Source organism: Dichotomopilus funicola (genome assembly GCF_033296635.1).
Source record: "Dichotomopilus funicola strain CBS 141.50 unplaced genomic scaffold C8A04scaffold_20, whole genome shotgun sequence".
In the NCBI taxonomy this organism is placed as follows: Eukaryota; Fungi; Ascomycota; class Sordariomycetes; order Sordariales; family Chaetomiaceae; genus Dichotomopilus; species Dichotomopilus funicola.
The window spans coordinates 256,009-269,637 of NW_026944041.1; the positions used below are offsets into that span (position 1 = coordinate 256,009).

General features: G+C 53.7%; 3 protein-coding genes across 3 annotated transcripts; 2 read left to right on the forward strand and 1 right to left on the reverse strand.

Moving 5' to 3' along the window:
• Positions 1-194: 194 nt before the first annotated feature.
• On the forward strand, positions 195-8,130 carry C8A04DRAFT_27387 (armadillo-type protein; the record flags this gene model as incomplete). The annotated part of the gene is made up of 2 exons (XM_062780278.1): positions 195-1,555; positions 1,605-8,130. 2 exons carry the CDS (start codon positions 195-197, stop codon positions 8,128-8,130), a joined length of 7,887 nt encoding a protein of 2,628 aa, XP_062638260.1.
• Positions 8,131-8,374: 244 nt separating this feature from the next.
• C8A04DRAFT_11141 (DNL zinc finger-domain-containing protein) lies at positions 8,375-9,112 on the reverse strand (the record flags this gene model as incomplete). Its single annotated transcript, XM_062776852.1, has 1 exon — positions 8,375-9,112. One exon carries the CDS (start codon positions 9,110-9,112, stop codon positions 8,375-8,377), a length of 738 nt encoding a protein of 245 aa, XP_062638261.1.
• A 1,021-nt stretch (positions 9,113-10,133) lies between these two features.
• Positions 10,134-12,671, forward strand: C8A04DRAFT_36251 (Cullin; the record flags this gene model as incomplete). The annotated part of the gene is made up of 2 exons (XM_062783457.1): positions 10,134-12,430; positions 12,497-12,671. 2 exons carry the CDS (start codon positions 10,134-10,136, stop codon positions 12,669-12,671), a joined length of 2,472 nt encoding a protein of 823 aa, XP_062638262.1.
• Positions 12,672-13,629: the final 958 nt, after the last annotated feature.

Below are 13,629 nucleotides of genomic sequence, written 5' to 3' on the forward strand. Positions count from 1 at the left end.
TCGAATATCTGACGCGGAAAGCGCGGTGGCCCCGCTCTTATCGTCTTATCTGAGCTCGGCTGGCGCTCCCTCGGCCAAAAAAATTATGTGCAGCGGTTCCCATCAGCGCCTTGTCCAACGATCGAAAGAAAGGCTGAAAGCCGTCGCAGGACAGGACAACGCCGGCACCGAACGGCAATTGGGAAGCCGCCACCATGCCGTCCGCAACATCCGGCCGCATCATAAAGACTACGAGGGGGTCTAAAAAGACCCCCCACCAAAAGAATCACCGATGGGAGTCCTTCAGCACGAAAATCTCGAAACTCCATTCCCTCGACCCCCTCCGCAAAGTCCGACGCCACGATCTCGACGCCGAAGACCTCGATGCGACGACTTCATATCTTCGCAATGGCCTGGACAAATGGGCTGAGCTCAACATCTCCCGACCGTACATGGCCTTCAAGCGACAAATCAACCCTTTAACAGAATCGCTCGCCCAGATTCTCTACCATGAGGACCGCATCATGGACCTGCTGGTCGAGTACATCGCGAAGCACGAGAAAGAGGCCCTTGAGCCTCTCCTAGATCTGGTGACGGCATTTGCGCACGATCTCGGCGTCCGCTTCGAAAAACACTACCCCCGCGCGCTCACCCTCATTGTGGAACTTGCCGGCAAGGTCCATGACGTTGAGGTGATCGAGTGGACATTCGCCGCGTTGGCGTTCCTCTTCAAATACCTGTCGCGACTACTCGTCCCCGACCTTCGCGCTACGTATGACGCTGTCGCACCGCTGATGGGCAAGGCGCGCAACCCCGGGCACATTGCGCGATTCGCCGCTGAGGCTATGAGCTTTCTAGTCAAGAAGGCGGCGGCGCCCAGCCACAAAGACAAGGCTCTGCCATTATTTGTCGAGCACGTCAGGCAAGATCTTGAAAGCGTCGCTGGGAATAGGCAGTTCGAGTTGTACAGCCAAGGTGTTATGACCATGTTTGCCGAGGCAATAAAAGGGGTGGGCGATGGTATACATTCGACGGGGCCAGAGGTTTATGCGTCCGTGTTGCGGCAGGTGCCTGAGAAGGAGCTGGAGTTACCCGAGCACACTGTATGGACAGACGTCTGCTGCGGCGTACTCACCAGCATCATACACCATTCCAATGTGGATACCTTCCGGACCATTGAGACGAGGGTGGCTGAGGAGGCAATTGAGGCGGCTGCTGGACAGCGCTCCGTATTATTTGTCCTGATCTTGGGGACTATGGTTGGCGTACGGAAAGGCACCCGTATCCATGACTGGAGTGGGCTTTTGAAGGATTTGGGCCAACTTCTCGGGTCGATTTCTTCTCAGAAGGAACGTTTGGAAGCCATGAATGCAGCGCGGGTCTTCCAAAGAATCATCGTCAACACTGCCATTGTGTGGGCTCAGGCCCCCATTGATGCCATTCTTCCTTCTCTGTCTTCATTTAACGCGACGATGGTCAAGGAACCGTTGATGCGATGGTACATCCTCTTCTGTTCATATTTGGCCGATCTGAATCCTGAGAGATTCCGTGGCTTGTTCATGAAAGACTTTCAAAAGTGTGTTTCACCTTACTTTTTAACTTCGAATTCTTACTAATGCGGTCAGATTTATCGTTGCCCATTGGTCTCAAGGGACCAACGAGGAAACGCTCTGTGTACTTTTACCGCGGATGGTTGAGGCCGGTGGACTTCCCACACCGGGAACGAAAGAGATATTCCAACTCCCACAATCCTGGCAGGACCAGATTGTCACAAAATTTGTCAGACTGGGTGACACTCCTTTCCCAGAAAGTGGTGGGTTCGGGAAGGACCCGGAAACATGGAGGGACAAGTGTTTGCCGAAATACTCGGCGCGGCTTCGAATATTGGAATCGACATCGGTACACCCTTCAACCAACGCAAGGATAGCGGAGGTGCTGCTTAAGAAGCTGAAGCTGGCCCTTCGGCCATCTTCCTCACTTCCGACCGACGAGGCCAATTTCATTCTCAGCGATGGCTTCCGCGCCTATCTCCGTATGTGTGCGGCCGCTGGCTCTGTTGATCAAGCGTTGGCACCGTTACTCAGAGCGGCCGCGCCTCGGTTTTGTCGTTCGCCAGCATTCCTGGAGGCTCTCCTTGAATACGAACGCATCGTCAGCGAGAAACTCCGACGGTCACCAGGCACAAGCAGCAGTGATAGCCAGCAAGAAGAGGAAGATCCTCTAGTGAAGTGTCTCACCGACAACCTCTCGACATCATCTCACGAGCTTCGCCTCGCGTCTCTGAAGATCTTGGAAATTTTGGAATTTACCCCTGACTCCAACTCCGCCCTGGCGAACATGATTCAGGTTGAAGAACTACCCCTCAACCTCCAGAGCGTGCGGACCATTGCCGTCCATCTTCGCAAGCTTGGCCAAATCTACTCTCACATTGAGTCGGACTCCTGGTTGAAGCGTGCTATCCCGGCGTATCTGTTTGGAATGACAACGGTGCCCTTGTCCCCTGTTTGGGATGATGCTATTGAGGCGATGAAGAAGGTCGCTGAGAGCAAGCCGGGAGAGGAAGCATTGGCGGACATTGCTTTCGAATGGTTGGAGGTGCCGGCACCGCAATGGACTGGACCGTACAAACCACCTGGCGAAGACAACCACAAGGCGCTCACCAACTTTGACTGTCTTAACCTCATGTCTCTTCGCGAGACGGCCGCCGCCACAACAAGCGTCATGGATGACCCGTCCCAAGACATGCTTGGCGCGTTTGAGGACGGCCAGAAGATCGTTGAGTCACATTTGGAAAGGGCACGGAGCAAGGCGCTCAAGGCATTCGCTGCCTTGCCTGTGCTGGCAGAAAAGCGGTCGAGGAGACTGGTACCATATCTCTTTTCGTTTACCGAGGATGGCGAAACGGCATCGTCCGAAACCGCTGGGGATGACGCCGAAGAATCGCCCGAGGGGAGTTGGTCCCTCCTTGATAGGAAGGCGCTTGTTGGTGTTTTTGCGCAGTTCAACAACCCGCGCGTGCTCTACCAGAGCCAGCGAGTGTATCAATCACTGCTGAAGCTGCTGGCGAATGGCGACGTCGATTTACAGAAACAGTCTCTTAAGTCCATCCTTGCTTGGAAAAACGACGCCATCAAGCCATACCAGGAGCATCTCGAGTATCTTCTCGACGAGGCGAGGTTCAAGAATGAGCTCACTGTGCTGTTTCAGGGTGACAACCAGATTCAACCTCAACACCGCCCAGATGTCATGCCTGTTCTCCTCCACTTGCTCTATGGGCGAACCATCTCAAAGAAGGGTGTGGCGAGTGGCCGCCATGGCCTTCATGCCACGCGATTGGCCGTGATTCGGCAGCTCGATGTCCAAGACATGGGAAGTTTCTTGGACATTGCACTTGGCGACCTCCGCAGCATCAAAGTCGTTGACTCCCAGGGCCTCCGCGAGAGCGTGTTTGTCCACGAAACTCTCCCTGTTCGGAAGCAGGTCGGTCTGCTAAACATGATCGAATCCGTGATCAATGAACTCGGCGCGAGCGTTGAGTCGTTCATGGTGCCCTTGGTCAACGCTGTCCTTTACTGTCTCATCTTTGCCTGTCGACAGCTGGGTGCAGGGGCCGAAGACCAAGAATCTGAGGAAACAGATCAGGTCCAGAACTCGTCCTTGTTCAAGGTTGTGCGGACAACGGGTTTGAAGTCGTTGTGCAAACTCTTTCAAAACGCTCCTGGGTTTGATTGGTCTCCGTATGAGAAGGCCATTGTCAACGAAGTCATCGCCCCCAAGATCGACAGACTTCCGGCCGAGACCACTCAGGGTGTGTCGGCGACTTGGAGGCTCCTTGGCACGTGGGCTACCCTTCCCAAGGCCGCTCTGTTTCTTTCCACCGACAAGAGAGTGTTGCCGAAAATCGTTGAGACACTAGGGATTGAGAAGGCTAGGGATGAGGTCAAGATACATGCACTCGATATCCTCAAAGGCCTAATTCATCTGGCGGAAGCCCCTGCTGTCGAATCGGAGTTCAATGACTTGATCAAGTCGGACCTGCTAGACCCCAATGTTAACCTCATTCTCAAGGAAATCAGCTCCTTGCTCCGCAACCAACCTGAGATTGGGCGAAACCTGCTAGGAACGGCGGTGGACACGGTTGTTGCCATCTCGTCTGTCGTGGAGACCTCGACGAGTGTTCAGGACATGGTTGAGATCTCTACGTTCCTGCTCAACCAACCATTACGCAAGGTCAACCCCAAAATCAAGGGATCAATCTTGCTCATCCTGAAGAAGTTCATCGTTTTGGAGGATCTCCAGAGCAATTCTGAGCTGAAGAGCAAGGTGTACGCCACCATCGCGTCCTTATTTGGGTTTTTTAAAGACCAACAGAACCGGCAGACACTTGCCGAGGTTTTGGAGGTGTTTGCTTCACGAGAGGCTTGGGCAAAGGAGGTGGCTGATATTTGTCGTGACCTCAACTCGTACGCCCAACGCCGCCTGGACCAACCGGACTACAACACTCGGCTTTCGGCGTTAAATGCAATCACGAAGGACCGAGAAACCCCTTTTACAATTGACCAATGGATGCCTCTGATCCACAACCTTCTTTATTACATACAGCAGGATGAAGAGTTCGGGGTGCTCTCGTCTAACGCCGCCGACGGGCTCTGCAAGTTCGTGTCGGCTGCGGAACAATCCTGGGCTGGGCCTCAACAGTCTACCTTCGTCGAAATTTTGTCGACTACCATTCTGCCGGCTATCTACGCTGGGGCAAGGGAGCCCTCGGAGACTGTCCGCCGCGAGATACTGCGGCTGTTCGGGTTTTTGGTTGCCCATCTGCCGCAGTGGGAGCCTGTTTCCGACCTCGCTCCACTAGTACCAGTCTCAGAGGATTCGGATCAAGCGTTTTTCTTCCACGTTCTCAGCCCGGCTGTGTCGAGACAGCTGCAAGCCATCCGTCTACTCGAGGCGGCGAACAAGAAGAGCGAGCTGCGGAGCAAACACATCAGCCAGTTCTTCATTCCTCTCTTCGAGCACTTCATCTTCGACCGCCCCGAGGGTGGCGACGATCATGGCCTAAGCGCGCAAGCGACAAACACCATCGCAGTCTTAACCGCGTCGCTTGAATGGCAGCAGTACCGTGCCATTCTCAGGAGATTTATTTCCTACGTTGAATCCAAACCGGATTGGAAGAAGCGCGTCATTCGTCTACTGGAGAAGGAAGTCGATGCGCTGACGACGGCGGTCTCGCAAGGACCGGGCGATGCAATGGATGTGGACGGTGGGATTGCGGTCGCGGACCTTCGCCGCCTTGCAAGGACGTTGCCAGATCAAGAGAAACTCGGTGCCGAAATCGTCAACAACTTCTTGCCTACGCTCCTCAAGTACATACACGAGAAGGACGAGACGACGGTCAGCGCCAGAGTACCCGTGGGCGTTATCATTGCGAAGCTGCTCACCCTGCTTCCACAAGAGCGCTTGGACGAGAAACTTCCCAGTGTGCTTACCGACATCTCCCACATCCTCCGCAGCAAGTCTTGGGAATCTCGCGAGATGGCCCGGGACACGCTGGCTAAGATTTCCGGCATCCTCGGCCCCGAAAAATTGGAGTTCATTCTGAAAGAGTTGCGCGGCGCTCTCGTCAGGGGTCATCAGCTGCATGTTCTCTCATACACACTGCACTCGATTCTGTTAGTCGCCATCCCAACCTTTGATCAAGGTGACCTGGATTACTGCCTGTCCTCTATCATGGCCGTCATCATGGACGATATCTTTGGTGTTGCTGGCCAGGAGAAGGACGCTGCGGAATACGTGAGCCAAATGAAGGAGGTGAAGAGCAGTAAAAGCCAAGATTCCATGGAGCTTATTTCCAAGACAGCCTCTATCATCCGTCTTGGTGATCTCACCATGCCTCTCCAGTCTTTGCTCCTTGAAAAGCTTGACGTACGCACGGTTAGGAAGATCGACGAACTCCTCACTCGCATCACGAAGGGCCTTCTTGAGAATCCGGCCGCAGCGTCACAGCAGATCCTGGTGTTCTGCTACGAGGTGATCCAGGAAGTGTACAACAGCCAAAAGCCCCATGCCGAGCCCAAGGTTGACCCTCGTCTCAAGAGATACATAGTTCAGAAGGCTGCCAAGAAGAGTGACGGCGGCGTCACCAGCAGACACACCTACAAGCTTGTCCGGTTCGCCATCGATATCCTGCGGTCTGTGTGGAAGAAGCACGACGGTCTTCGCACACCGAGCAATATCGCAGGGTTCTTGCCAATCCTTGGCGATGCTGTCCTATCAGCCGAGGAAGAGGTCAAGATCGCAGCCTTCAAGCTTCTCCCTGTTTTGGCCAAGGTGCCGTTCAAAAACGGGGACTCGAGCGGGCTATACAAGGTTGCTCACAAGGAAGCTATTAAGGCCATCTCCATGTCGCCAACAACCACCTCAGATATCTCTCAATCCGCACTCAAGCTCATCTCAGTCATTCTTCGCGACCGTCGCGAGATTCCTATGAGGGACGCTGCATTGGACATGCTACTTAGCAAACTCAAGGACGACCTGACGGAGCCCATGTACCGGCATGTCACCTTCAATTTCCTGCGGTCCGTTCTAGATCGCAAGCTCGAGACTGCCTCAGTGTACGACACGCTGGACCACGTCGGTACCGTGATGATCACCAACGACGACAAGGATACCCGCGACCTGGCTCGCGGCGCCTTCTTCCAGTTCCTGCGCGAGTACCCTCAGAAGCGGAACCGGTGGGAGAAGCAGCTCAAGTTTATCGTTGCCAACCTCAAATACGAGCGCGAGGGCGGCCGGCTGTCAGTCATGGAGGTTATCAATCTGCTTCTGAAGAAGTCGGCGGACGAATTCACCCAGGAAGTCGCCGCGACTTGCTTCATCCCGCTGGTGTTTGTGCTGGCAAATGACGACAGCGAGAAGTGTCGACTCGCGGCCGGGGAATTGATCAAGGAGGTGTTCCGAGTGTCAGACAGGGAGCGCTTGACCAAGTTCATGACGCTGCTGCGATCATGGGTGGGACAGGATGCAAACCCGGCGGTGCTGAAGCTTGCTCTACACGCCTTCGGGCTCTACTTCGGGGGCCGAGAGCCGAGCGCCAACGACAACAAAGACCTTATTCTCATCACGAGCAAGCTGGTCAGCGTGCTGGGCGACGAGGAGGCGCTTGAAGCGGACTGGGAGCTAGCCAACATTGCGTTGACTGCAGTTCAGACACTGGTGCAGAAACATCCGCAGAAGGTGCTCGCTCCGGAGGCAGATGAACTGTGGTCCGAAATACAAACTTGCCTAGCGCACTCGCACACCACAGTTAAGGTCACTTCCATCAAACTACTGAGCATGTACTTGGCGGACTTTGCTCGAAATGCCGCCAAGGGCCAAACACTGCCCCTTTCCGGGTCCTATGGCTTGGAGCTTGGCGCGGATGAGGTGACCGACCTGGTGAGGCTGTCGCTCGGAATTCTCTCCGCACCCGAAGTCGATGAGGGGCTGGCACAAGAGGCGGTGCAAATAATCACGTTCTTGGGCGGCTACCTCGAAACTGAGAAGCCAGCTAAAGAGGGGGAGGAAGGCGAAGAAGAGGTCGAGGAAGAGGGTGACGAAGATGAAGAAAACGAAGACAACGACGCCAAAGAAAAGGCCCAACACGCCGACATCAAATACATGTTCTGGAAGCTGGCCTCCATCATCCGCAGGGAGCGACAGCCCAAGCCCGAAATGCTTGTTAGCAAGCTTGCCGCCATCGACCTTCTCGAGACATTCTCCCTCAAGACACCAACCGCCACATTACTCGCATCCGCCAAGACTATCCTCCGCCCTCTGCGCAACCTGACAGACCCTTCCATCCGGCAGCCTTTTTCGCTCAACGATGTCTTTAAGGCACGCTATGAGACGCTCAAGGCCAAGGCGCAGACGACTATGGAGACACTGCAGCGGCGGTTGGGGAGCGCGGAGTACACGCGGGCTTTGGTGGCGGTGGGTGAGCATATCCGTGAGCGGCGCGAGCAACGGTCGAGCAAGCGCAAGATTGAGGCGCTGACGGCGCCGGATCGGTATGGGCGCGAGAAGCGCAAGAAGTTTGAGAAGAAGAAGGAGAAGAGAAAGGTGCGCGGGCAGGAGCAAAGGGAGCATCGGCGGAATTTCCTGCAGAGTTAACGAGATGTGGGTGAATCTGTCGGGCAAAGGTGTGGATGTTGGGTGTTTTCATGGATTTGACCAAGTAGGTCAGTGGGAGTTCTTGATTATATAGGGCCGGTCGGTTTGCCTTTTTTGTTACAAATTAATTTTGCATGAGCATTGGCCATGGCCAAAACATGCCCAGCCATCTAGCCGCATCCATCCTGATATGCCCAATCATCGCCGTTTCGTCATCATCTGAGTCCCATCTCCTACCCCCTTGTCACCTATCCCCCGGCTTTACACTCTTAAACGTTGATCCAGGCGCGGCATTCTCATCCACTTCCGCGTCCCCTTCCTTCTTCCCCCACCCTCCAATCCTCACCCCAGCCTGATCCTCCCACGGCTGGCGCGGATTACTCGACCCATCCTCCCAAAACTCCATATCCCCACTTCCTCCTTCCCCTTCCCCTTCCTGTCCACCAACAACAACGGTCCCCTTCCGAATGGTCTCTCCCTTTTCCCGCAGAATCTCCTCGACCGTGCGCGCCTCGGAAGCGTCGCTGAAGATGCGCAGGTGATCGCTGATTACATGCTTGTTCTTGCACTCGGGGCAGGCGACGAGGACGGTGCCGTGGTGGTAGCCTTGCTTTGAGATGCGATGGCGCGAGCGGGTGCTGCAGGGGCGGCAGGTGAAGGTGAGTTCGTAGTGGGGTTGTTGGAGGATGTTGGGGGTTGTTGGTGATGATGGTGTTGGGGATCCGGGGGCTGTTGATGTTGGTGTTGTGGATGGTGTTGAGGAAGATGAGGGGGGGGTAGTCGCTGTGGATGTGGGTTGATGTTCTGGTTGAGTGAACGGCGATGGCCGTGGGATGCTGTGGGCAAGACGGATCATTGCGGATGGGGGAGGCCTGGGGACTCGTCGTGCTGGGCGAAGGAAAGCTGTCGAGGTTCTGGCCGATACGGGCGATGACAGCTTTGATATGCCGAGAATTGAGGCTAGAGGTCGTTGGCACGCCATGTTTCACAGAAGAGGTTATGTGTGGTGATCGCCGAGTAAGAAAAATAATGCTTGTATTGCATGTAATGGGTTGCTAAAAGGCGGGCATGTGAACGGGAGCTCCCTTGAATGCTGCTTTGGTTCTCCGGCAAATCCGAACATTTGCCGCCGCCACTAACAAAAAGTTCTTATCGATAAGGATCGCGAGACGCGCCGGGGTTGGACCCCCCGATAAGATAAGAAAGCCCCTGTAAATTGTGAGCTCTCCAGAGGGGCAGTCAGGGCAGGCGGGGACACGCGCTGCAGCTCAGTCCAGTCCAGGCACCTCCGCCATCGTGCCCATCGGGGTGGGTTGTTCCCGCCCATCTTTGCCTCGGAACCTTATTTGGGTGCGAAGCGCTTCTCCTAAGGTTCCGAGATGTTGGGTCAGCTTCCTGGCGTATTATTGTTCCCTTCTTCCTTTCCATTTCATTACTTGCTCCTGAAACAAACCGCGAACAAATCGAAGAAGCTGCACTGAACAAAGATGGTGACTGCGAAATCCGTTCTTTGAGGTTATCACCGTTTGTTGCCCAGCAGGCTTTAAACTTAAATCTTTATTCATCGCCGTGCCTAGATTACCAGTAAAGCGGAACCCTTTCATAATAAACCACAGGGGTTCCGCACGACTTCTTGTTCCAACGCCCCTTACCACGACCCTCACGATCGAACCCCCATCTGGCGTCGCTCATTTGTCCATCGTCTCGGCACCGGCTCAACGACCCCGTCCCGCATCCTCGTTCTCTCCAACCTAACTGCTGTTATCCATTTGGCCTTTCCTTCAAACCGGTGGCCGATAGTTGGCGATTGTTACAATGGCGTCTCGGCCAAACAAGATCCGGCCAATCCGGAAGGTACGCCTACCACGCGAACCCCCCCCTCCCCCTCCTTCTCTCTCGTTTGACGGCCTTTCTCGGGTGGCCAATGTTGTTCTGGTTTCGTGGTTGTTGGGAAGGCCCTACTAGCTGTTTGAGGTTATGTATTCTGACGGTTATAGCCAATTATGAATAAGGAGAACAGCGAATTTACGCCGTGCTGGGAGATCCTCAAGGGTGCTTTAACCGACATCCACAACAAGAACGCCAGCAGACTCTCGTTCGAGCACCTCTACCGAGCTTCGTACAAGATCGTCCTCCGAAAGAAAGGCGAGCTACTCTACAACAATGTCAAAACATTCGAGGAACAATGGTTCCGCGACCACGTCCTCAAACCCATCGAAGACCTGGTCTCCGCAAATCTAATCAGCATCGCGCTGCTCCAGGTACCTGGGTCCAGCGCGCACGAACGACGCCAAACAGGCGAGCGGTTTCTGAGAGGGATTCGCAGCACATGGGAGGACCACAATATGTCGATGAACATGGTCGCCGACATCCTCATGTATCTCGAACGAACATACGTCGCTGAGTCGAGACGACCATCCATATTTGCGGCCACGATCGGGTTGTTCAGAGACCACATCTTGCGGAATACATTGGGCGAGGCTTCAGAACAGCTCAATCAGCCGTTCGTCATTTTTGACGTTTTGAACGCTGTGGTCTTGGACCTGATCAACATGGAGAGGGATGGCGACATCATCGATCGGAATTTGCTCCGCCAGATAACATCAATGCTGGAAGCTCTGTACGAAACCGATGACGAGCTGGAAAATGCGAAGCTTTACTTGACCGTTTTCGAGCCTCGTTTCCTCAGTGCGAGTCAGGGGTTTTACAAAAATGAGTGCGAGAAACTGCTCCGCGAGGGCAACGCTAGTGCATGGCTTCATCACACCCAACGCCGGCTCCGCGAAGAGCAAGATCGCTGCGACACATCGCTTTCTATCCTAACCACGGACAAGATTGCCTTGGTTGTCGAGAAGGAATTGATTGTCGCGAAGCTCGGCGACTTTTTGGCCATGGAGGGGAGTGGATTGAAGAGTATGATTGACAACGACCGTCACGATGACTTGTCGATACTCTACCAACTTATCTCGAGAGTTGACAAGACAAAACACGCTCTGAGGGTGATTCTGCAGAGTCGTGTGATGGACTTGGGTCTCGAAATTGAGCAGACCCTTAAAAACACAGATTTCTCCGCGCCTGCGACGGGCCCCGAGGCGGAAGAGCCAGCCGAAGCTGGTGAAAAGGCCAAAATCCAGCCCCTGAGTGCGGCGGCGCAACAAACGGCCGCCTCGATTAAGTGGGTAGACGATGTACTGCAGCTGAAGGACAAGTTTGACAACCTGTCGAAAACATGTTTCAATGAAGATCTAGTTCTTCAGTCCGCCGTGACGAAGAGCTTCTCTGAATTCATCAACATGTTCAACAGGAGTTCAGAGTTCGTGTCGCTCTTCATTGACGATAGTCTCAAGCGGGGCCTCAAGGGCAAGTCGGACGAAGATGTGGAGGTGGTCCTGCAAAAGGCTATCATTCTCCTCCGGTACCTCGCCGATCGCGACATGTTTGAGCGGTACCACCAAAAGCACCTCGCCAGGAGGTTGCTGCACAACAAATCCGAAATTCACATCGAGAAGGAACTCGTTCGCAGGATGAGGGGGGAGCTGGGTAACCACTTCACCACAAAATTTGAGGGCATGTTCAAGGACATGGAGCTGTCGAAGGACCTCACAGAAAATTACCGGGATCACGTCCGGAATTTGGGCGATGCCGATGTCAAATCGGACCTTGGTATCCACGTGTTGACCACGAACAACTGGCCACCCGAGGTTATGAATCGCACCGCAGCTCAAGAAGATGGCAGTGCCCGAGCGGAATGCATCTTCCCACCAGCCATCAAGCGACTTCAGGAAAGCTTCTTTAAGTATTACCTGAAAGACCGCAGTGGCCGCGTTCTATCCTGGGTGGCCTCAGCGGGAAGCGCCGACGTCAAATGTGTGTTTCCCAAAATACCCGGCAAGGAGAGTGGGCCGCTCAGCAAGGAGCGCCGGTATGAACTCAACGTCTCGACTTACGGCATGATTGTGCTGGAGTTGTTCAACGGTTTCGCCGACGACGCGAGCTTGTCATTTGAAGAGATTCAGGCCAAAACTAATATCCCCCCCTCTGACCTCATCCGCACGTTGGGATCACTCTCCATCCCGCCCAAGTCGCGGGTGCTCGCCAAGGAGCCAATGTCCAAGAATGTCAAGCCGACTGATAAGTTTGCCTTCAACGCCCAGTTTGTCAGCAAGACCATCAAGATCAAGGCGCCCGTTATTAGCAGCACCTCCAAGGTTGAGGACAACGACGAGCGCAAAGAGACCGAACGCAAGAACGACCAGACCAGGGCCCATGTGGTGGATGCCGCGATTGTGCGGATTATGAAGTTAGTTTTGCCCCTTTTTTCTTCCTCCCCCTTCAGAAAACGTGAGCTGACTAGAATTTCTTGTAGGCAACGTAAGGAGCTATCGCACACTCAACTCACTACCGAGGTCATCGGGCAGCTTGCTGGTCGCTTCAAGCCTGAAGTTTCGATGATCAAGAAGCGGATCGAGGATCTGCTTACCCGGGAGTACTTGGAGAGAGTCGAAGGCAGCGATATCTCCGCGTATCGGTATCTGGCCTGAGACGAGAAAAGACATGAATGGGAAGTCTTTTGCGTTGTTTGATAGCGTTGGTCTTGGTATGTACAACATGTACAGGGAAGGTTTGGTTGATGTGCAGGAATCTTGGCCCCTGCAATGTCGGAGTATATGGATGAAGGTCTCAGGTAGCGGGACTTTGGGCGTTATGAGCCAGATGGTTTGAAAGCTTTGCGTTTAGGGCGAGCCGGTTCAAATAACTAGTGATAAATCGAAAGTCCTAAAATCATAGCCATTGCCCACAGCAGGGTGTTGGTTGCATTCCAAGTAGGGGTATTCGTGACATCGCACAACCAACCCTAACCCCCGCCCGTGATTATCTGCTTTCCCCTGACTGCCCCTGGCGCGGTAAACATGCATTAGAGTTAAACAACGGAGAAATTTTATTTACCATCGTTTTTTATTTTATTTTGTTTTCGCCTAATTCTCAGCTCCACTTGTGGCTAGAAGTTTTTGAGCAACTTGATCACAAGTAAAATAGCGGCCTTTATCATGACCACTCTGATCATGGTCTGAACAGTCGGTTTGCCTCGAGGGAGTGACCACGGGGAATGGCTCAAAGACCCGAGGACCAAACACGAAGCCAATGATGATCTGTTTTTGGTAACAAGGGAAAAAAAAGACCGCTATAACTAGGCCTCCTTGTTTCTCAAGAGCGAGGTTCACCTTGTTTCATTGTTCCATTGTTCTCAAGTCTTAAGGTGAGCAAGGGGTTTGTTCAGATACCCTAGAGAACTATGTACATATACTACTTAAGCACCATGCTAACCCCATTTTGTCTTAAAATGGCCTTGAAAAGACTCCTACTAATCCGTCAACATTTCGCCTCAAGATACCAGCATACGGTAATTTCCTCCTCGACGTTTGGGCGGATAGCTAACGCACCGGAATTACAACAGGATCCCGAGAGGACAACTCATACTCGGATTAATTAACACAAACG